This window comes from Chinchilla lanigera, unplaced genomic scaffold (genome assembly GCF_000276665.1).
Source record: "Chinchilla lanigera isolate Chin_1 unplaced genomic scaffold, ChiLan1.0 scaffold00055, whole genome shotgun sequence".
Taxonomy (NCBI): Eukaryota; Metazoa; Chordata; class Mammalia; order Rodentia; family Chinchillidae; genus Chinchilla; species Chinchilla lanigera.
The window spans coordinates 14,148,570-14,170,132 of record NW_004955456.1 but is presented as its reverse complement, the minus strand read 5'-3'; the positions used below and the strand labels follow the sequence as shown (position 1 = coordinate 14,170,132).

Here is a 21,563-nt window from a genome sequence, read left to right as displayed (position 1 = left end):
CATTTTGCAGGACACAGGCTGCCCTGCTTCCTAAACCATGAATAAAAGCCAATTAGAACTGTTATTTAATGGGTTATAATGTTGGTTTTTGTATCCCCACCCCCTTTTCATATTGGGGAGTTAACCCAGGGCCTTCACAGAGCTACATCCCAAACCTTTTTTTTTTTTTTAATTTAGAAAAACAATTTTATGTAGGTCTCACTAAGTCACTAAGTTAGCCAAGCTAGCTCAATCTTGTGATCCCCCCTGCCTCAGCCTCCCGAGTGCTGGGATTATAGACGTGCACTACCACGCCTGGCTGGCATCTCATCTCCCTCCATAAACACTACACATAAATATATCACCTAAGTAACTATTGTGATTTTATTGTATGCAGTGTGTACTTACGATTATTCCCAGATGGTCCACATTGTGAAAACTGATTCTACTCCCTTTTGTTTTCTCGGGATTGCTTCAGTGTGTTATTTTTCTTTTGGACATTTATTGCTGCTCTGTACCCAGACTGACAGAACTCTCAGTCTCCTCCCCGTGGGTAAAACACATCAGGTGGTCGATGTCCTTCCAGTTTGCCTCCCCACCTCACTCCTGTCCATTGCATCCTGTCCACTAACTGCTTCCCTGGGGCCTCAGAATAGAGCCAAACCATTACCTTCATGACTTCCAAGATCTGTCTTGTCTTTCTACTACTTTCTCTTCAGCAAAGCCAGAGTTATTTAATTTTTGCTTTGTTTTGTTGTTTTTTGAGAGAGGGTCTCCTTATATAGTTCAGGCTTGCCTCAAATTCACTACCCATATGTACCACAGGCTGGCCTTGAATTCACAGCAATCCTCCTGCCTCAGCCTCCCAAGTGCTAAGACTACAGGCACAAGCCACCATGCCTGGCTAAGTTTTAAAAATATTTCTCACTAAAAGGATCCAGGGCTAATTGGGAAAATGACTGTGGCTGGCAAAGTCCCAAGTGTTAGGCTGGAACATCTTGTTGTACCCAAAAGAAAGAAATTGCTTAAAGAATAAGGACAAAATGTCCAAAATCACAGGAGCCAGCACAAAGGATGCTAACTGACCAAATGTGGAACAATTTGGACATTAAAAACAACGGCCGGAGCCGGGTGTGGTGGCGCATGCCTGTAGCCTGTAATCCCAACACTCAGGAGGCTGAAGCAGGAGGATTGTTTTGAGTTCGAGGCCAGCCTGGGCTACAAAGTGAGCTCAAGGCCAACCTGAACTTCATAGTGAGACCATCTCAAAAAGGCAAAAACAAAAACAAACAATGGCTGGGTACAGTGGCGCAAGTGTGTAATCCCAGCATGCAGGAGGCCAGCCTGGGCTCTACATGTGGTGAGTACCTAAGTATCTGGACTACAAATCAAGATCAAGGCCCTGTCTCAAAAAGTGGGGGGTGGTGCCGGGGATTTAGCTCAGTGGCATGGTGCCTGCCTGACAAGTGAGAGGTGGTAAGTTCAATTCCTGGTAAAAAAAAAAAAAAAAAAGGACTGGGGGTAGAGCTGGCTGCAGGGCCCTTGCCTTTACTTGCCTAGCATGTTCAAGTTCCCCAGCACTACACACACGCAAGCATGGATCATAACATGTTGACTGTAAAGGAGACCAGGGATGTAGCTCAGTGGCACAGTGCCTGCCTTGCAAGTACAAGGTCCTGAGTTCAATTCCCAGTACCAAAAAAAAAAAAAAAATGTTGACTATAAAGGGAATCCATGAGTGTGTAGTAGTACTTAGAGAAAATTTAAAAAACAGAAGTGACTGGATGGTGAATGGACGTAAAACAGTGATAGATCAGCCAGGCATAGTGGTGTATGCCTGGGATCCCAGCACTCAGGAGGCTGAAGCAGGAGGATCGCTTCAAATTCAAGCCCAGGCTAGGCTACAAGCAAGACCCTGTCTCAGAAAACCAAACAACAACCTGAATCTCGCAAAAGAAAACAAAGGTCATGGGACAGTCTAAAAGTAACTGCCAGGATCCTTCACAAATACTAATCACACAAGCCAGGCATGGTGGTGCACGCCTGTAGTAACCTTAGCACACTGAGAGGTTGGGCAGGGTGATCCCCACAAAGCCTGGTTCAAGGCTAATGAGACCCTGCCTCAAAAAAAAAAAAAATCAAAAACTAGCCGGGCATGGTGGTACACGCCTATAATCTCAGTACTTGGGAGGCAGGAGGATCACTGTGAGTTCGAGGCCAGCTAGAGTTCAGGGCCAGCCTGAACTACAAAGCAAGACCCTGTCTCAAAAAACTGAAAGTGAAATAAATAAATAAATAAATAAATAAATAAATAAATAAATAAATAAATAAATAAATAAATAAAATGAACTGTGGGGCTGGGGATATAGTTCATGGTAGAGCACTTACCTAGCGTATATGAGGCCCTAAATTCAATCCCTAGCACCACAAGAAAAAAAAAAATCAAATATGCCTAAGTACTGGACCTACCAGTATCCAGAAGAGATCTACAAGTGGGGGACTATCTTGTGGTCATTTCTTGGCTTTCCCTCTTCCCTCTTCTCATCCTAACCCACATCTTATCAAGGTTCTAGGGTGGTGGTGAAGTTGCTGGCCTGCATTTTTTTTTGTACAGGAAATCAAACTCAGGACCTTGCACTTGTGAGGCAAGTGCTTGTACTACTGAGCTATATTATTATTTCTGGAAGTAAGAATCTCATTAACTCTCCCAGGCAGGCCTTGGACATGGTGATCCTCCTGCCTGTTTCCTGAGTAGACGGGACTATGGGCATGGGCTATCATGCCAGGCTTGTACAAGGTTTTAGTCTGGTGTAATGACAAAGTTCAGAGCTCTATAGTCGTGATGACTACATCATCATGAATGTACCAAGTACCACTCAACTGTACACTTTAGTTTAAAATGAAGCTGGGTGCAGTGGCCCATGCCTGTAACCCCAGCACTCCCAGAAGGCAGAGGCAGGAGGATCACAGTGAGTTTAAGGCCAGCCTGGGCTACATAGTGAGTTCAGAGCCATCTTGGATTATGTACACACCCTGTCTCAAAAAACCTAAGTTTTATTTTTGCGTGGGTACCGGGATTTGACCTCAGGACTTTGTGCTTGCCAGGCAGGCGCCTGTGCCACTGAGCTATATCCCTAGCCCCTAAAAAACCTGAAGGTGTTCAATGGGTATTTTATATTACATGTATTTTACCACAAATTCAAAAAGTAAACTCAGGAATCTGTCCCAAGCACCTGGTTACATTCAGTGCTCTCAGCAAGCCAAGAGAGGCCGCCAACGGCGAAGGGGTCTCTGAGCCTTCTCGCACCGCGCTAGCGGGAGCACTCTGCAGTGGGACGGTACAGCCACCAGCCACCCCACCCCCAGCCCCCGGAGAATGAAGAACTCAGGTATCAACAGGACGTATTTCAAATAGTTTAATTTTAAAAATATTCTATTCAGTGCTAAAATAAGTCTTCACTTGCTGTTGCCCATTTCCATTTTCTTAAACTTCTTTTAAACAAAAAATAAAATCACAAAGTTCAATTGAACATGCAGATTTCAAAAAAAAGGGAACTTTCTACAAAGTCTGAGCTGAGGAGTACTGTAGAGGTGGGTACTGTTGTCAGAACCTCAACCCTTGCTGGGGTGGGTGGTGGCAGGAGGCAGGGGACACTGGAATGAAACGTACAGGTGAAGACAGGAAGCTGCGTGTGTGCATATACTCGAGGGGCCAGGACAGTTACAGGGACAGGGCTGTTGGCAGCAGGAGCACCCAGGAGAGGCAGCACCTCCAGAGGACCGGGCAGAAGGGCCAGGATGGCAAGAAACCTGCAGGGACTTCGTGGCCTGTGCAAGAAAAATCCTTCCTTCTCGGGGGAGGAGCCTCTCCCAGCCCACCCACGTCTCCACCCAGTCCTCTAAAGGTGACCACGGGCCCAGGCTGGGCAGAAGTCCCACAACCTACAGTCTTCGTTCAAGTTCAAGTAACCGAGGCACTCTCTTCCCCAGAGGTGCCCTCCACATCTCTTTCTCCTGAAGAAGCGCCAGTTGCTCTGCCCAGAGGTTCTGGAGCAGAGAACGCTACCGGGAGGTGACAGACGAACCCTGGAATGGCAGAGGCTCCAGCCTGCTCGGGTGCAAAAGGACATAAGCATTCCTCTCCCCAGGAGCAAGCTGACACAGGTGCCAGGGACAAGACGATGACGCTATAATCCTAGGTCCTATGCCGGCCTTCCAGCCTGGAGGGCTCCCATGTGCAGGCTCTGGACCCTGGTGCAACCCTAACCCCAGTGACACTGCACAGCCAGAGCCAGAATGCAATAAATAGAGGCAGGGCCAGGAGGCGCGCACTGGGCAGTGCTAGCTCTCAGAGGCTGTCTGCGGCACTGCCGGCTGCTCCGCACAGAAGCGCTTCAGCGGTGGGGCACCGGAGTCGTCTTCCTCCTCAGCCATCTAGAAGGAGCAGAGCCAGAAGAGGTGGGGCCCGTGGTGACAGACGCTCACACACACCCAGTGACATCCTGGGTCTGCCCTCTGCCTCCTCGAAGACACCCTCTTCCCTCCCAAGACCTGGAGATGCAGCCTGCCTGGCTCCGCAGCCCACCTGAGCACACTCAACATGTCCATGCAACCTCACCGCAAAGCTGTCCTTCTTGCCCTGGAAACAGGGAAGGACAAAGGGCCTCCTTACCTGGGTCTCCAGCGGGACTGGTTCTTCCTTTGTAAGGGTGGGAGGCTCGTCGGCAACTTCTGAGGCAGGCAGGGAAGGCTCTGAAAAAGCAAGGTCAACCCAAGTGCGGGCCTCACAGAGGCAAGAGACCGGGAGTCTCGGCCTCACCCTGGGGAGCTGTCCCGTAAATCACAAGGAGGTGAATTTGTGAAGATGGAGGAACAGTGGCCTAGTAGGGCCAGGACTCTGGTGAGGAGCCACAGTCACTAATGGTAGATGGTAGACGGGAAAAGTACGGCTAAGTCAGAGCCGCCAGCCAGTCCTCCCCACTGTCTAACCCAAGCATCGCAACCCTGACTCCTATCCCAGTGTTAGGAGAGGGCTGCTACAGGAACTAAACAGTACATGGAAAGAGCCCAACAGTGAATGAAAAATACTAAGTACACAGCAAATGTAAGCTGCACTAGGGATTACCCACAGAGAAACCAGTTCTTTTTTTTTTTTTTTTTTTTTGGTCTTTTTGAAACAGGGTCTCGCTATGTAGTTCAGGCTGGCCTTGAGCTCACTTAGTAGCCCAGGCTGGCCTCCAACTGACAACAATTCCCCTGTCTCAGCCTCCTGAGTGCTGGGATTACAGGCATGTGCCACCACCCCCAGCAGTGAAACCAGTTCTATTTTGCAGCTTACTCTTAACAGGTCACAGATCCACAGAAGCTACCAAGGGCCAAAGACATATACACATCTATTATACCAACAAATCCCAGGGTATAATGCAATAAGTATAAACTCTGACATTGGAAGGACTTAGGGTGACATCTGATTCTATCAGTTTTAGACTGCGTCTCATTATCTAGTCCAGGCCAACTCTGAACTCACTGTGTAGCCCAGGATGGTCTCAAACTAGGGATCCTTCTGTTTCAGTCTCCCAAATGCTGGCATTAAAGAGAAAAATCAGGTGAGAGGCAAAGCCCCTCTGTGATGCTGTCCAGGGTCACCCACAACTCACCCTCAAGGATCTCCTGGCCCAGAGTAGGGGGCTGGGAGTCATCAGTGCGGAAGTCAGAGGTATGTGCGGGGCTCAAGGACTCGCTCTGCTCAGGGCTGGGGCTCGAGTTAGTGCTGCTGTCCACCTTGAGCTGATAGACATCAGACACGGAACTCTGGTTGCTGTTTTCATCTGAAAACCAAACACAGCAAGGGCACCAGCTGGGGCAGTCATGTTCAAGGGACACTCAGTCCAGAGCTGGGAAGCTGGCATCTCCACAGGCAGCCGTGAGCACAGTGGACACTGTGTCAATACTGCAGACACTGCCGCCCCCCCCCGGGGGGGCTTCTGTGCACTGCCAATTCTCTGCAGAGTCTAAGGGAATTAATTACTTTCTATTTGACCACACATATTCTAAGCACCAACGCATCAAAATCTTTCAGACTTTGGGAGGTTTGGGTTATGCTTATTTAGCTGCTTCTTCATTAACACCAATTACAATTTGGGCCTGGTCTTTTCTCACTGCCCAGCGGAAGAAAGGGTGGAGCTGCGGCCACAGTCAGTACTTCCCATCTTTCTAACATCACCCAGGAAATGCCAGCATTAGCCTGGCACTCTTGGGTACCTGAAGGAGGCTGGTGTCTGGAGGTGGTCAGTTCATGCTTTTGGCTGCCTGACTCCCCACAGATAAGGGACTACAACCTGGGCACTCTCTCTGAAGGCTCAAAGTTGCCATCTAAATTAAAAACGACCACAGCTCTGTCCTGTCCCTCCCTCCCTCCAGGGCTGGTCACCCGACTGATGTCTCCTCCTGCTGTGAGGTCACTTGAGCCTGCTCTGTCCTCTCCTGCTGCCTTAGTTCAGGCCTCACTGTCTTTTGTAAGTGGTACTGGGGATTGAACTCAAGGCCTTGTGCATGGTAGGCAAGCATGCTACCACTGAGCCCCAGCCCCAGCCCCAGCCCCAAGGCCTCATCGTCTCTTGCATGGGCTTGTGTGACAGTCACTGAGTGCCCTGCCCTTACACCACGCCAGAGTCATCAAGCCAAACCCTGGCATAGTCCCTGCCACCTACAGGATGCCACTTAGGCCCAACCACCACATGCGAAGTCCAGCTGATTTCTGCCCTCACTGCCTGCTGTTCTGCCACAAGCAGCCTGGGCTTCAGCAAGCTCCACGCTAACCCAAGGGCTGTTCAGACACAGTCCTCTGTGCTGCTGTGACTTCCCCGCCCAGGCTCTCTGGAAAGCCCTACACCTGCAGTGCAGCAGTCCTGCTCCCTGGCTCCTGCGGGGGAACATGCTCCTCTTGGGCTCTGTGCACCCTGCGCTCACTGCTTCACACAGCTGTTCCGCAGGCTCTGTGACTCCCACATGCAACACACAGTAAGTACCGGGCACACAGCAGGAGTTCATTAACCACTTCCTGAATGAAGAGAAGACAAGGACCAGACTGAGGAAATGTGGCCTCGTAAGCCTTCCAGAGACTTGTGATTAATTATTAAACACCCTACACAGAGCTAGAGAACCGTCTCCTGTATTCTCCTTCCCATATGCCACTGACCTGGGTGGGGTGGAAACGGGGCAGCTGCTGCATGCTGGGCTGACTCCAAGTCTCGTTCCAAAGAGAAGCCTGTAAGCCCACTGTAGTCTTCACTTCTACAAAGACCTCTTTCCTCCACACTCAAGTGGATTCTATTATAAAAAGACTAATGCTTTGTCACTTGTGAGCTGTGGAACTCTTCTGTGAGCATCAATTTCCTAAAGGCGGATGACAATAACTACCTGGTTTGTACCACAGGCTGATGAATAAAAATGAGAAACAGAAGTGAAGTGCTTCATAAACAATGACTGCCACGTAGCTGAAAAGGGCACTGAAAGGTGGCACTGTGGTTCCAGGGCTGACACAGGTGGGTTGGTTAGGAGACAGAGCCTTGCTCTGGGTAGCCTACCATGACACCTAACTACATCACCTAAAGTAAAGCAGCTTCTGCTCCTGAACGTCAGGCCCCAACACAGGGTCTACAATGTATGAGTTGAGTAACTTTACACATCACTCCAGTTTCCTACAGTGGAAAATGAGGCTACTGTCATCTACCTTGCAGTTACTGTGAGATGTAAATGAAGAGACTTGTGTAAAGTGCCTAGAAAAATACCAGCAGAACCATAGGCAAGGAGATGGTATGCAAATGATTCTTATTCTTAGGAGATCATCTAAGTTTCCTTTTTCCTGCAAGGAAGACATACAGATGCAACTCACCCTGAAATTCAAGAAGGAGAGAGGAATTGGCTGAGGCATCAGAGGGAAAGCCATTAGGTTCCCGGGCTGCTGAACTGTTCGATTTTGACTTTTCTTTCTAGAAAAGGAAAACAAGAGGAATATGACAGAGCCAAGCAGGAGACCCACAAAGAAGGAGAAAGGTTGTCTAAGTGAGAACCCACAAAAGTTGGGGGAATAGGACTAAACAGGAAGGAGAGGGGTTGAGATTCCAGGGAGCCAAGGACAACAGAATCCTGGCCAAGGTGCTTCTCAAGCCTTGGCATCTGTGCAAAACTCTTTAGGGCAAATAGGCTGAATCAAGTGAGCAGCAAGTGCTTCTGCCTCCCCTGGAGCTCCCTGGAGCTCTCCTCTGCTCTGAACACACGCTCCACATAGCCCTTCCCTGTGTGGATGGGCAAGAAACACACGCTCATCTGAGAAGATCCTGTCTCAGCTAGCAGAAGATAAGGATGGACCACGAGTGGGACAAAAGGAGTCCCTACACCTATTATCCTTGCAGCACAGGACAAAAGGACCGTCACTAGTTCTACTGCTGAAGCGTCATCCCCATGCATTCCAAATCGTCACTGCATGTTTGCCTGTGCCTCTAACATCATTTCTGTCAAGCAGGATGTAGCTCATATGGGTAGGGGAACCACAGGTAAGTGGTAGCTTGCAACCAGCAAGCCAGGGTGAAGGAAATAATCCAAGCTTTTCCAAGTGACAGTATTTCAAAAGCCAAATGTATAAATCTGGGTCAGCTCCAATTTACCAGTTCATCCCCTTTATACATGTTAATTATTAGAGACATACTAGTAGCACAATTTAGCTTCTACATAAGTCAGCTATATATATTCATGTGTGTCCTTACTGTCTTCCTTTTTTTCCAGCTCTGGGGATGGAACATAGGGCCTTGTGCAAACTAGACGGGTGCTCTACCACTGAACTACATCCCTAGACCTTGTCTTTAACTTCATTGTTCACATGCAAATGTAATTTTAATGTAATTGCAAACACTGCCATTTTACTACATATGTTACAGAGACCTATTTTTAATAGTTGTGAAATATTCTATAGACCATGATTCATTTAATCTGGTCCCAACTCTTGGACATTTAGCTTTAACTCAGACTGTGCTTACTTATGACTACTTTATTAGTATAAAGCCCTAATGCTCAACTTTTCCTTTTCTGAATTATTTCCTTCAGATAGATTTGTTTTTTGTTTTTTTTTTTTTCTTCAGATAAATTTGTAAAAACATATACTTTCTAGTTCAAAAGTATAAACAGAGCCAGGCATGGTGGTATATGCCTATAATCTCAGCACTCAGGAGAGTAAGGCAGGAGGACCACCATGATTTTGATTGGACTACATACTGAGTTTGGGCTAGCTTGGACTACACAGCAATACACTGTCTCAATAAAAAAAAAAGATCCCATATTACTGTTCTTGAAATACAGTATACTGTACCTCACTACTTTCTACAAGGACAAAGGCAGGGTGAGGGCACAGTGCAGTGGTAAAGGCTCTTGTACATGCACAAGGCTCTAGGTTCCAAGCCCAGTGTCACAAAAAATAAAATAGAAAGGATGTAACAACATATTTGATGTACTAGTTTCATATCACCCACACCAACATTTGGCTTTACTATTACCTTTTTAGTGATTATGTTTTGTTGTTTTGTTTTTTGAGACAGGGTCTCACTATATAGTTCAGACTGGCCTAGAACTCACTACCTAGCTTAGGCTGGTATCAAACTCACAGTGATCCTCCTGCCTCAGCCTCCCAAGTGCTGGGATTGCAGTGTGCCACCTACACTTTAGTGAGTCTGTGTTCACATAAAACATATTCACTATACAAAATTCTAAAAATGTAGGAAAAAAAGAACATCACTTGCAGAGCCAACCTGCACATATTTATATGACAAGGGATTACTGTATGTGTTATAATTGCTTTTCCTTCCTCCCTCACTATATTCCGAACATTTTTGTATTTAACTGAATAACTTTCTGTAAGTGGGGCAAGGGCAGTGCTAGGGATTGAACCTAAGGACTCTTCACTGAGCTATCCTCTTGGCTCTTTTTATATATTTTTTTTACTTTAAGACAAAGTCTTGCTAAGTCACTAAGTTGCCCAGGTTGCACCTGAACTTGTAATCTTCCTGCATCGGCCTCCCAGAGTGCTAGGATTCCAGGTGTACACCAAAATGTCTGGTTCTATGGCATCTTTTGTAAGTGTTACAAAGCTTTACACAATTGGGTATGCACTAACTTTGTGAGTTCCTTCAATATAATCTTTAGTTTGCTTGAAATTTTTAAATATTACAAACAATACTGCAATACCCAACATTATAGACATACCATTAACACATCATAATTATCTCCCAAGGATGAAGTCCTTAAAGTTTGTGGATCCAAAGGAGAATACTTTCAAAGACTGAAAGCTTATGAACCGAAATGGAAATAATATGAACACGTACGACTAACCCTACCTGTACCAGATTTGTGCTGATGGACTGTCCCATCTGCAGCTGTCCCATTCCCTGATCTCCTTCAAAGTTTTTTCCTTTCTATCTTTCCTACTGCCAGGAAGGGAGATCAGCTAGAAAACCCTAGCCCCCAGCTCAGTCAGCACAAACACTGGAAGAAAGCTGGCTGCTTGGCAAGTGCTTTCCAGGGCTAATCAGCTATCCTTGCAGGAAAAGCTGCTGCCCCTTTAAATGATCAGAAGGAAGAGACTTACAAAGCACCAGCCAAAACCACAGTGTCATCCTGTCTTACCCCTTGAGTGACCTAGAACAAACTTTACTTATTATAATACTGAATTCTTCACCTACAGGCAGCTTGTCCACCAGTGTGAACATGCAGCCTGCAAAGCAGCAACACGGCAGACCAGGTGTGTTCCAGAATCCGCTCCACCCCAACATGGGATGCTGAGGGCTCCCCTGAAAAGGCCCTGGCTTTGTGTGCAGGGGATAGTAACTGGGGATTATCGCCAGTGCCCTCCTGAATGGCTGCAAGCTGGCTGCGTTCACAGGCTCTGCACGCACCTGGAGGGAAGCCCGGGGTGGCTGAGTCTCAGGGAGGAGGGAGTACTGTCCCACATACACAACTGCCTGCAAGATTCCGCTGCCTGACCTCAGCGCTCAAGGACCAGATGAGAGCACCACTGCAACAAGAGCTGTTGGGGAGCAAAGGGCCACCCTGGAGCCCCCAGATATTCACCTGGGTACTGTTGGGTGCCAGCAAGCTTGGGAATGGCTGCCTCCAGAAAAAGCCCCAGAGGAAGGGTGCTGGGGCCCCAGGGAAGGATAAGATGGCAGAGGGCAAACAGGGAGGTTGAGCCCTGGCACAAGTCCCATCCCCTAAATTCACCTAGAGGGAAGCCGGGGCTTGGCATCACAGATTAGCAGCCAGAGTAGCCAACAACGAGGACAGGCACACAGGCACACAGGCACACAGAAGGCACCCCCAACACCGGGCAGCTCCAGCACCATGGCGTCCACAGAAGACAATACTGATGCCTGAAAGGATGGAAGCCAAACACGGTGAGTCTCCTCAGAAAGGTAGGTTGACCCTGCAAACTGAGCAAGTGTGGCATGAAAAATATAATCACTCAGAATCAAAATAAAGTGAGTCTAGTAGAAATAGATATAACTGAAGAAGAGATTTATGAGTGAAAATTGCATCAGTAAGCTCAAAATGGCTAGGAATGGTGGCACATGCCTATAATCCCAGCACTCCAGAGACTGAGGAAGGGAGAATACCGTAAGCTTGAGGCCAGCCTGGGCTACAGAGCAGAGTTCAAGGCCAGCATGAACTACATAGCAAGACCTTGTCTCAAAAAGACCAACAAACAAAAAAGACTGGGGTATAACTCAGTGGAAGCTGCATGTCTAGCATTAGAAAGGGTCTGGGCTTAATCTAGTGACAGAAAAGAAAAAAAAGTTGTGGGATTTTTGTCACAGTTAACCCTAATCCTAGGGCTGGGGATGCAGCTCGCACAAGCACCTGCCTGACAAGTACAAGGTCCTAAGATTGATTTCTGCTACCAAATAAATAAATAAGCTGGGTTCTGTGGCACACGCCTGTAATCCCAGTGCTCGGAAGGCTGAAGCAGGAGGAAGGAAGGAAGGAAGGGATGGAGGAAGGAAGGAAGCAAGAAAAGAAAGGAAGGAAGGAAGGAAGGAAGGAAAAAAAGGAAGGAAGGAAGGAAGGAAAAGAAAGAAAGGAAAGGAAGAAAGGAAGAAAGGAAGGAAGGAAGGAAGGAAGGAAGGAAGGAAGGAAGGAAGAAAGAAAGAAAGAAAGAAAGAAAGAAAGAAAGAAAGAAAGAAAGAAAAGAAAGAAAAAAAGAAAGAAAGAAAAAGAAAGAAAGAAAGAAGGAAGAAAGGAAGGAAGGAAGGAGGAAGAAGGAAGGAGGAAAGAAAGGAAGAAGGAAAGGAAGGAAAGGAAAGGAGGGAGGGAAGGAGGGAAAGAAAGAAAGAAAAAAGAAAAGAAAAGAAAAGAGAGAAAGAAAGAAAAGAAAGAGAAAGAGAGAAAAAGAGAACAGGTTAGAAGTTCTAGAACTGGACAAGATAAAACTTGAAGGGCTGGACATAGGGGCAAAAAGGGACATCATATACTGGTAGAAGGAATGACAGGCCAAAATGATACAAAAGCCAGGTGTAGTGTTGCACGCTTGTAGTTATAACATTTGAGAGACTAAGGCAGGAGGATGCCAAGTTCCAGCCCACCCTCAGCAACTCAGCAGTTTAGCAAGACACTGTCTCAAAATTTAAAAAAATAAAGAATAAAAAAGGGCTAGGCATGCAGCTCAGTTGGAAAGCCCTGGGTTCAACCCCCAGCCTCTCCACCCCCAAGACTTAATTTAGAAGTACCAATCATTACAGCCAAGCATGGTGGCTGAGGCAAAAGGACCACTTCGAGTTCAAGGCCAACCTGGACTACAGAGTGAGTTCAAAGCCAGTCTCAACTATCTGGTAAGAGCCTGTCTCAAAAAAACAAAAACAAGAAGTATTACAATTATTAAAACTGTCTGCATAAAACCGAGCATTTCAGTTACTTGGGACACTATAAACAGAATTACTGTAAGTTAGATGAAAAAGACTACCTGACCAAACAGAAAAATGCACAAAGACTTAAAGAAGCACTTCCTAAAACTGCAAAAGATGGGGGCTGGGGATTTAGCTCAGCGGCACAGCACTTGCCTGGCAAGCACAAGGTCATGAGTTCAATTCCTGGTACGGAAAGAAAAACACAAACAAACAAACAAAAACCCAAAAAACAAAAAACTGCAAAAGACTTATCACTGACTAGGTACTCATCCTTGTTATCAATGACACAGTAAGTTATCAGATGAAAACCGTAAGGAGCTACCTTTATGCCTAGGTCTAACAGTGCCATGAGCTGGTGAGGATTTGGAGCAATGAAGAACTCTCTGGAAGCTCCTTCCTTCTGGAAGGAATATAAATGTGCGTAACCACTCTGGAAGAGATCAGCATTAGAGAAACAGGGCAAAGTACACAGACCCTAGGGCCTGGCAATCCTACTCCTAGAACCACATTCCTGGGAAAATTCACAACACACTGACCTGGATACTGAACAAAAAATGTTTGTAGGATCACTGCTGCCCTCACCCCAAAGCAAGACCAAGCCAAATGTCCATCTACAGAGAATCAAAAGGATGACAACAGTCGGATAATGGCACACCACACAGCAATGAAAAGGTACAGGGAGCACATTTTTGAGCCTGCTTAAATCTCTGCTTTCCAGGATTATAATTCTCATTACCCCTGGATGCCATTTGGTCTTAGAAACAACAACAACAATAACAAAAATATTGAGGCATGGTAGCACATGCCTGTAATGCTAGCTACTTGGGAAGCTGAGGCTGGAGGATCACAAACAAGGCCAGCCTAGACAACTTACTGAGATACTGCCTCCAAAAAAAGATTTTGGATATAGCTCATTGGTAGAATGTGCCTGGGTTCATCCCTAATACTGCAAAACAAAATAAAAAGAAATAACAAAAAACCTGGAAGTGACTAGTCTCCTACTAGGGAGGCTGAGGCAGGAAGATGGCTTAAACCCAAGAGTTCAGGGCCACTACGGGCAAAACAGCAAGATGTCGTTTCTTAGGAGAGAAAGGGAAGTGGAAAGGGAAGAAAATGAACAAAGAGCTTAAAAGATACCATGGATTAATTTTTATAAACATAATGCTGGGCCAAAAAAAACCCCCACAAAAATATGCTGCTTATATAGTTAAAAATGTTTAAGCTGGGCATGTAATACCAGCACCTGTAATACCAGCACTTGGGAGGCTGAGGCAGGAGGATGGTGGAGAGTTTGAGGACAGCATGGGCTACACAGTGAACTCAAGGCCAGCCTGAACTACACAGCAAGACCCTGTTGCAAAACAAAACAAAACAAGTTAAAAATGTTTATAAGTGACTGGAGAAGAGGTAAGAAAAGCAAGGATAGTGATTACCTCCAGAGGGATGGGAAAAGCCTGTCTGTAAGAGTGATACAGAGGTTTCTGGAGAGTTGGCAATTTTGTTGTTGTTGTTTTCAGAGTCAGGGTCTCACTATGTAGCCCAAGCTGTCCTCAAACTCTGTGAATCCCTTGCCTCAGCCCCAAGTGCTGGAATCACGGATGCCCACCATCACACCTGGCAGCAATATCCTTTTATCCCGACTCCCACACTGGGCTCAAACCCAGGGGGCCACTCTACCACTGAGGTATATCCCCAGGCTTTTAAAAAATTTACTTTGAGAAAGGGTCTCACGAAATTGCCCAGCATGGGCACAAACTTGTGATCCTTCTGCTTCAGGCTCCCTAGTAACAGGGGTTATGAGAGTGTGCCACTGCACCAGGCTGTATATTTTGACCTAGGCAACTGGTAATAAGGATATTAGCTTTGTATTTACTATACCGTACAATTCTGTTTTACATTCTTTTCTATATTTTAGATTCGAAATTTAAAACAACAACTAGGGGAAAAAAGTTGGAGACCCTAAGAGTGTTTATCACCCAGGGACTGTGCAGCCAACCACAGCCTCTGCAAAAAAGAGAACACAACACCAGAGTCCACAGGGACAGCTCCAGTTGTACAAACAGTGCTCAAAATCAAGGTGGAACAAAAGACAAAAAAATAGAAGTTTATAGTAAAATATCTGTTTTATATATAATATACATACATATGAAACAATATTATGCATTTTTCAACAATACACAGGTTATCAGACAAGTATGGTAATACACCTCTGTAATCGCAACATCCTGGGAGGCTGAGGCAGGAGGATCAAAAGCTTGACTCCAGCCTGGGCAATTTAGTGAGACCCTGTCTCAAAAACGGTCTGTATCAGCTGGGGTGCAGCTCACTGGTAGAGCACTGGCCTAGCACATGTAAGGCCGTGGGCTCAGGAGGCACTGCTGTGTGTCAAGACACTATACTGACAAATGCCATGCAGGAAACAGGCCTGGGCTGCCACTTGTCAAGCCCTGGGAAAGCAGCATGGGCTAAGGGAAAGCAAGAAGGGGGACAAACTAAAGAGAGGCCTCGTGTGGAACAATGACAGAGGACACCTTCAAGTATTTTCAACTCCGACTGGGAGAAATAAATCTCTTCATTTTTTTGAGAGAGAGATTTTATTTATTTATGTATTTAGTTAGTTAGTTAGTTAGTTAGTCCTTTTGAGACAGGGTCTCGTTATGCAGGTCAGGCTGGCTTTGAGCTCACTTTGTAGTCCAGGCTGGTCTCAAACTCACAATGATCCTCCTGCCTCAGCCTCTCGAGTGCTGGGATCACAGGCATGTGCCACCACACCCAGCTAATCTCTTCATTATTAAGAGGTAATCAAAAAGAGACAGAGAGACAGACACAGGCAGAGAGGGAACAATACCGTTTTGTTGTCTGGATTTTCTTCCACACTTACCTCCTTGCTGTCTGTCACAGGAACCCACTTAAATATCCTAAGGGATGTGTCACCCACAGTCACCCACTTTTTCTCCCTAAAAGAAAGGCAATTCTTAGAATATAACACAAAATAAATTTCCTGTTCGTTAACTTGTACACTTCCATTTCTTAGCAGATCATTCCTTCAATTCCAGTGTCGTCAGATTATACCTGAAGTGTTGCTGGGAACAGTAAAATAATCAAATTGTGGACAGCAGTCTGAGGGTATTTTGGAGAAGGGATTAAACAACACATTTCTTTTTTTTTTCCTGCAGTGCTGGGAACTGAACTCAGTGCTAGGCAGGTGCTCTACCACTGAGCTAGTCCCATGGCCCTTTTGTTATTCCACTTTGAGAAAAGATCTTGCTAAATGCCCAGTCTGGGCCCAACCACGTGATCTTCAGCATCCCAAGAAACTGAGATTACAGTCATGCACCAGCAAGCCCAGCTCACACATTCTTTTTCATTTATGTATGAGGTAGTTTGTGTGCTTTTATCAAATGTGTGAGTGCGTGTGCGTGTGCGTGTGCGTGTGTTACTAGGGATCAAACTAGGGATGTTCTACCACTTTTATTTTTTATTCTAAAACAAGGTCTCTCTAAATTATCCAGGAGGGACTTGAACTTTCAAGTCTACCAAAGTGCTTGGATTACAGGTGAGTGCCACTGTGCCCAGTGTGAGTTCCACACTTCTGAAGTATACTGCACAGTCTGTGACGCCTGCCTGTAATCCCAGCACTCAGGAGGCTGAGGCTGGAGGATTCCCATGAGTTTGAGGCCAGCCTGAGCTACACAGGAAGATCCTGTCTCAAAAAAACTGGAAGAAAAAAAAAAAAAGCCAAGTGTTGGGGAGCGAGCCTGTAATCCCAGCATTCAGGTCAGGAGGCTGTGGCCAGAGGATCATTGCGAGTTCGAGGCCAGCCTGAACTGCATAGTGAGACTCTGTCTCCAAAAAAAAAAAAAAAAAAGAACAAAACAAACAAACCAGAAAGGTAAGTAAATAAAGTATACCACCTGAGTGAGTTCTGGCTCTTATTCAGTACATCCTCTTCAAGGAAGCTAAGGGAGGAGCTCCACAAGTTTGAGGCCAGCCTGGGCTACAGAGTGAACTGGAGGCCAGTCTGAATTACATAATGAGATCCTGTCTCAAAAAAACAAAAAACAAATAATAAAAATTTATTTTGAAGCAGGGTCCTGCTAAATTGCCCCAGCTGGCCTGGAACTTGGGATTCTCCTGCTTCAGCCTCCCAAGTAGCTAGAATTAACACAGTACCAACTGGGCTGTAATTTGTATGTCTTACTGCCAAGTGGCTTGTACACACATGACTTGTCTCATTAGACAGCTTTTTACTAATTTTATTAGTAAAAAGACTGATAAAACAACATAGCTAAAAAACAAAACAAAATATCAAAACAAAAAAATAAAAGGCATGGGACTATAGCTCCATGGTAGAGTGCCCCTGGGTTTATTCTCCAATGCTGGTTAAAAAAAAAAAAAAAAAAAAGACAATGACAATTTTAAGAAAAAATCTTTTAATTGCTCTAAGCTGATCATGGAAACTAACTATGCCTCTTCTCCCTCCACCTGAAGGTCCCTCCAAGGGATTAAACTATCACAAGGAAGACATGTGCTGCAGGAGGGGAAGTGACAGCCATGGAAATGATCCCTTGCCATTCTGGGTGACAACATATAGAAGAGGAAACTATTCCAAAGAAATTTTTGAATTTTCAACTCTGAAGTTCAAAGCATCACAGAAATTCTTGTTTCTCACTGTATCACAATGAAGGAGAAAACCACAGTAATTAACAAGCGTATGTACAAAGGCACAGGGTGGGATGGCTGTCTCACCTAAAGTCACTCTAAATCTCTCTTTTGTTTTTTGAGGCAGGATCTCACACTTTAGGCTGGCCTGGAACTCACAGTGACCCTCCTGCCTCAGCCTCCTGCATACTGGGGTTATAGGCATGTGCCACCACCCCCAGCTTTCTCTAAATCACTTTAAGGCCTGACAATTCTAGAACCGATTAAACTAAATTCACTGTTCTGAACTGGCACCTTGACTGTATTTGTTTGTTTAAGGACAGATTGTTGCTACACAGCCTAGGCTGGCCTCAAACTCAAAAACTTCCTGCCTTTGCCTCCCAGGTGCTGGGATTACAGGTGTGCATCACCATGCCTGGCTATTTTTTTTTAACTTCATAAAGCATTTATTTTATCCATCAGCATGACCAGGTACAGACAACAGAATCCTCTCCAGCTAATTTAGGCAAGAAAGGATTTGCTAGAAATGCACCAAAATGTTGAAGGGCCTGGACGGATAAACTGTAAAATGGGATTTCAGCAAAAATTCAAGTCACACCACAGAACGAGAATGACAAACATCTGGCTGCCCCACTCCTGTGCCAGCTCTGACCTGCATTTCTCTCTTATCCTCACCAAAGCCCTGAGTTACCCACTTCTGCCACAGCCGAAGGTACTGCCACCCCTGGTAGCACGAGAAATACACTGCCCACTATTCCTCCAGTTCCAACCAAATGGGTGCCCTGAGAAATTGTAATGTAACAGAAAGAAAGAGCTGAAAGCTCAGGAAACTGGAATGATTTCCTGACTAGATCACTCCATTTCCCCATTTTTTCAATAAATAATAGGCAAGATTCTCTGCTGGGCTCCAGGAATGCAGGGAATCCTATGCTAGATCCCAGGAATCTCTCCCTATCCTCCTAGAGCCTGCGGTCCAGCAGGAAACATACCAAATCATTTCACTACTAAGTACTTAATCATTAGGTTTAACTATTTCCTTCCTTCTTCCCTTTTTTTCCCCCAAGAGATGGGTCTCTCTCTTGCCCAGGCTGATCTGAAACCCCTGAGTTCAGGCAATCTTCTGCCTCAGTCTTCCAGGTAGCTGGTATTACAAGCATGTGTCACCTAGTTCAATTATCACTTTTGCATGTTAAAAAGTCAAACACAGATAATGTATTGCAGCTCAATCTAATACAGCTGTGGAGAGTTCAATTCCCGGTACCAAAAAAAAAAAAAAAAGAAAAGGACCTGACCTAGACTGGGAATCTCAAAAAGTAACCTTGGGGAGGCAACTCCAGAGCTGAGCTAGAAGTTAACTAGCTAAAGAGATGGGCGCAGGATGTGAGGCACCTTCTCAGCACAGCAGCATGCCACTAGCATCTGGGAAAGAGCCGGACAAGGAAGGAAGTTCTTTGGTGATTATCTCAGAAACAGAAAGACACCAAAGCAGAACCATCACTTTGGACGCGGTGGAGTGCCATGCTGTGTGCTTTGAAAAGCTCGAGTTTGGTACTTGGAAGTGACAAAAACAAAATCACGCAGTACAACATGACCAGACTGGGGGATGGGCAAGGAAGAGGCAGGGAGACTACCGATCCCAGGGAAGGAAGACTGCTAGTGAGAGAGGACCCCCTGTGACGTAGGCTGCTGGGACACAGATGGCAAGAAGGGATGTATGCTGACTTTTAGGCTGCACCAAAATCCAGGAGGATCCCAAATGAATAGGGACACCTAAACTACTTAATACTTGAGTCTCAAGTATACATGAAACCCTTGAGTATAGTGAGAGACAATTTCCGTCTTGCGGGGAAGGGGACAATAAGCACAGTGCACGGTACTGTCGTCCCGAGGGCCGAGAGTGTGAAGAGTGCGAGGGGCCAGAGAAGAGTTCCTGGAGAAAGTTAACACCTACCTGAACTAATCAGCCAGAGAAAAGGGCTCAGGAGTTGGGCTGTGAAGTTTAATATGCTAAGGGCATCAGAGATGCTGACACAAAACAGTCCCTCAAAAAAAGGCAGGCTTGGGGCTGGGGATTTAGCTCAGCGGCAAAAGCGCCGGCCTGGCATGCGCAAGGTCGTGAGTTCGGTTCCCGGTACCGGAGAAAAACCAAAAAAAAAAAAAAAAAAAAAAAAAAAAAAAAAAAAAAAGGCAGGCTTGGCGATGCAGCCCACGGCGAAGGCCCTGGGTTCAATCTTCACTACCGCAAAACAAACACAAAAGCAACAGTCGCGCGATCGACGTCTTCGATGAACGCTACCGATGCCGTAAAAGGCCTAAGTGACGGCTCCCAGGGCACCAAAAGAAAATGTCTCCCAAGGGCGCATGGGGAGAGAACCCGGCGTTCGAGGAAGGAAAGAGGTTTCCATTCTGACGACCACACTCGCTCCTATGGCAGTTAAGATTGCCCGAGAAACTTCCCGTCAAACTTAAACGACTTAATACGTGCAGCGATCTCGGTGTGGCAGACCGAGACCACTTCACGATGATTCACTACCATTAACGGTCAGTTCGGAAGCGGACACCCGGATGCGAGCTGGGCAGGAAAGTCCCCAGGGTCAGGTGCGCCACACCAGGATCCGCCAGCTGGGCGAAACAGGAAGCCGGAAGCCGGGGGACGCGACAGATGGGCGGGCCCGCGAGCGGGGAGGCTCTCTGATTGGCTACAGCCGGCGCGCCCTCTAACCTCACGCAGATTCCGGCGCACACTCCTCTCTCCTCCTACGCCCCCCTCCCCCAGCGCCGGCCGCTCGGCTCCCACCCCGCCTGCCAGTGCGGCGCTCCTCAGGGCCTGGGCCCTTAACTGCCCAGGTCGCACCCTCAGCTCCCGCCCCTCACCATTTCCGCACTTTCTCGATGGCAGCCATCACCTTCTTGATGTCGTCTTTGGCCCGGCTGCGGGTCTCGGCCCGGACGGAGCGGCCCGACATGGCGGCGGCGGCCGGGACACTAGTCCCAAGACGCGGGGAATCGCGCGCCTCACGCGCCGCCGCCGGAGCGTCACGGCGGCCGTCGCCCCCTCCGTGCGCGCGTGCGCGAGAGAGCGCGCACCCGCCCGCCCCTTGGGGCTCGAGGCCTCAGCGCGCCTGCGCGCCCCGCCCCGGGCGTCCCCAGGGTTTCCTCGCTGGATGGGGTGCGAGGAGAGCGGGCCGCACGTGCTGTGCACAGGGCAAGGTGCGAAGCTCTGCTGCTGGGCGGGGTCCTCGGTCTTTTCCAAGGGATTCGGAGATCACCACCCACTTGCTCTTTCTGCTTCAGTGAATATCTTATGCACTCGACGGCGATGGAATTGAGGTTGTACACTATCCCAGACCTGCACCTCACATAAAAAGACAGTGCTCCAGTCACAGGGAATTTCACGCCTGGCTTCAGCATGTCTTCCCACCTTCACACATACCTGTTTCCCACCTGGAGTTCTGTTAGCTCTTCAATGAGCGAACTTCTTTTCCAACATCCAGTTCAAACTTTTGGGGATATTCTTCTTCTACTTAGCATTCTACTACCCTGTCATGTAATTCGGCAGCTGTTGATTAAGTGACTCATATTTTGAGCATGGCTGTGCCCAGTAACAAGGATAAGTTTTTACGTTTAAAGAGTTTTTGGTTCACCAGGTGTGGTTTCACAGGCCTGTAATCCCAGTTACTCTGGAGGCTGAGGCAGGAGGATCTCCAATTCAAGCACAGCCTGGGCAACTTTGTGAGACCTTGTCTGGATTTTTAAAAAGGGCTTAGTGCTGGGCATCGTGGCACGTGCCTGTAATTCCCAAAAGCAGGAGTCTGAGGCAAGAAGATCACGTTTGAGTGTAGCCTGGGCAGTTTAGCAACTTAGGGAGACCCTGTCTCAAATATAGATGGCTGTGAATATAGCTCAGTGCAAAGGCCCTGGGCTTAGTCCCCAAGGCGGTGGGGGAGCTCAGGATTTAGCTCAGTGGCAAAGCAT

The 21,563-nt window shown here is 47.0% G+C and overlaps 1 protein-coding gene across 3 annotated transcripts; it reads right to left on the bottom strand.

Annotated features, from left to right (window-relative positions):
* Nucleotides 1–3,379: 3,379 nt before the first annotated feature.
* Bcl7b (B-cell CLL/lymphoma 7B) lies at nt 3,380–20,649 on the bottom strand. 3 transcript variants are annotated; one of them, XM_005396784.2, is made up of 6 exons: nt 20,463–20,649; nt 15,808–15,883; nt 7,874–7,970; nt 5,637–5,807; nt 4,652–4,731; nt 3,380–4,413 (listed from the first exon to the last, which is right to left on the bottom strand). In XM_005396784.2, the coding sequence occupies exons 1-6, from the start codon at nt 20,552–20,554 to the stop codon at nt 4,321–4,323; spliced, it is 609 nt and encodes a 202-aa protein (XP_005396841.1). In that variant the 5' UTR covers nt 20,555–20,649; the 3' UTR covers nt 3,380–4,320. The 3 variants fall into 3 exon arrangements, 2 of the variants coding, with proteins under 2 accessions (XP_005396841.1, XP_013376029.1); XR_262902.1 differs by lacking the exon at nt 3,380–4,413 and adding an exon at nt 11,248–11,396; XM_013520575.1 differs by lacking the exons at nt 3,380–4,413; nt 4,652–4,731; nt 5,637–5,807 and adding exons at nt 5,814–7,039; nt 11,248–11,396.
* Nucleotides 20,650–21,563: the final 914 nt, after the last annotated feature.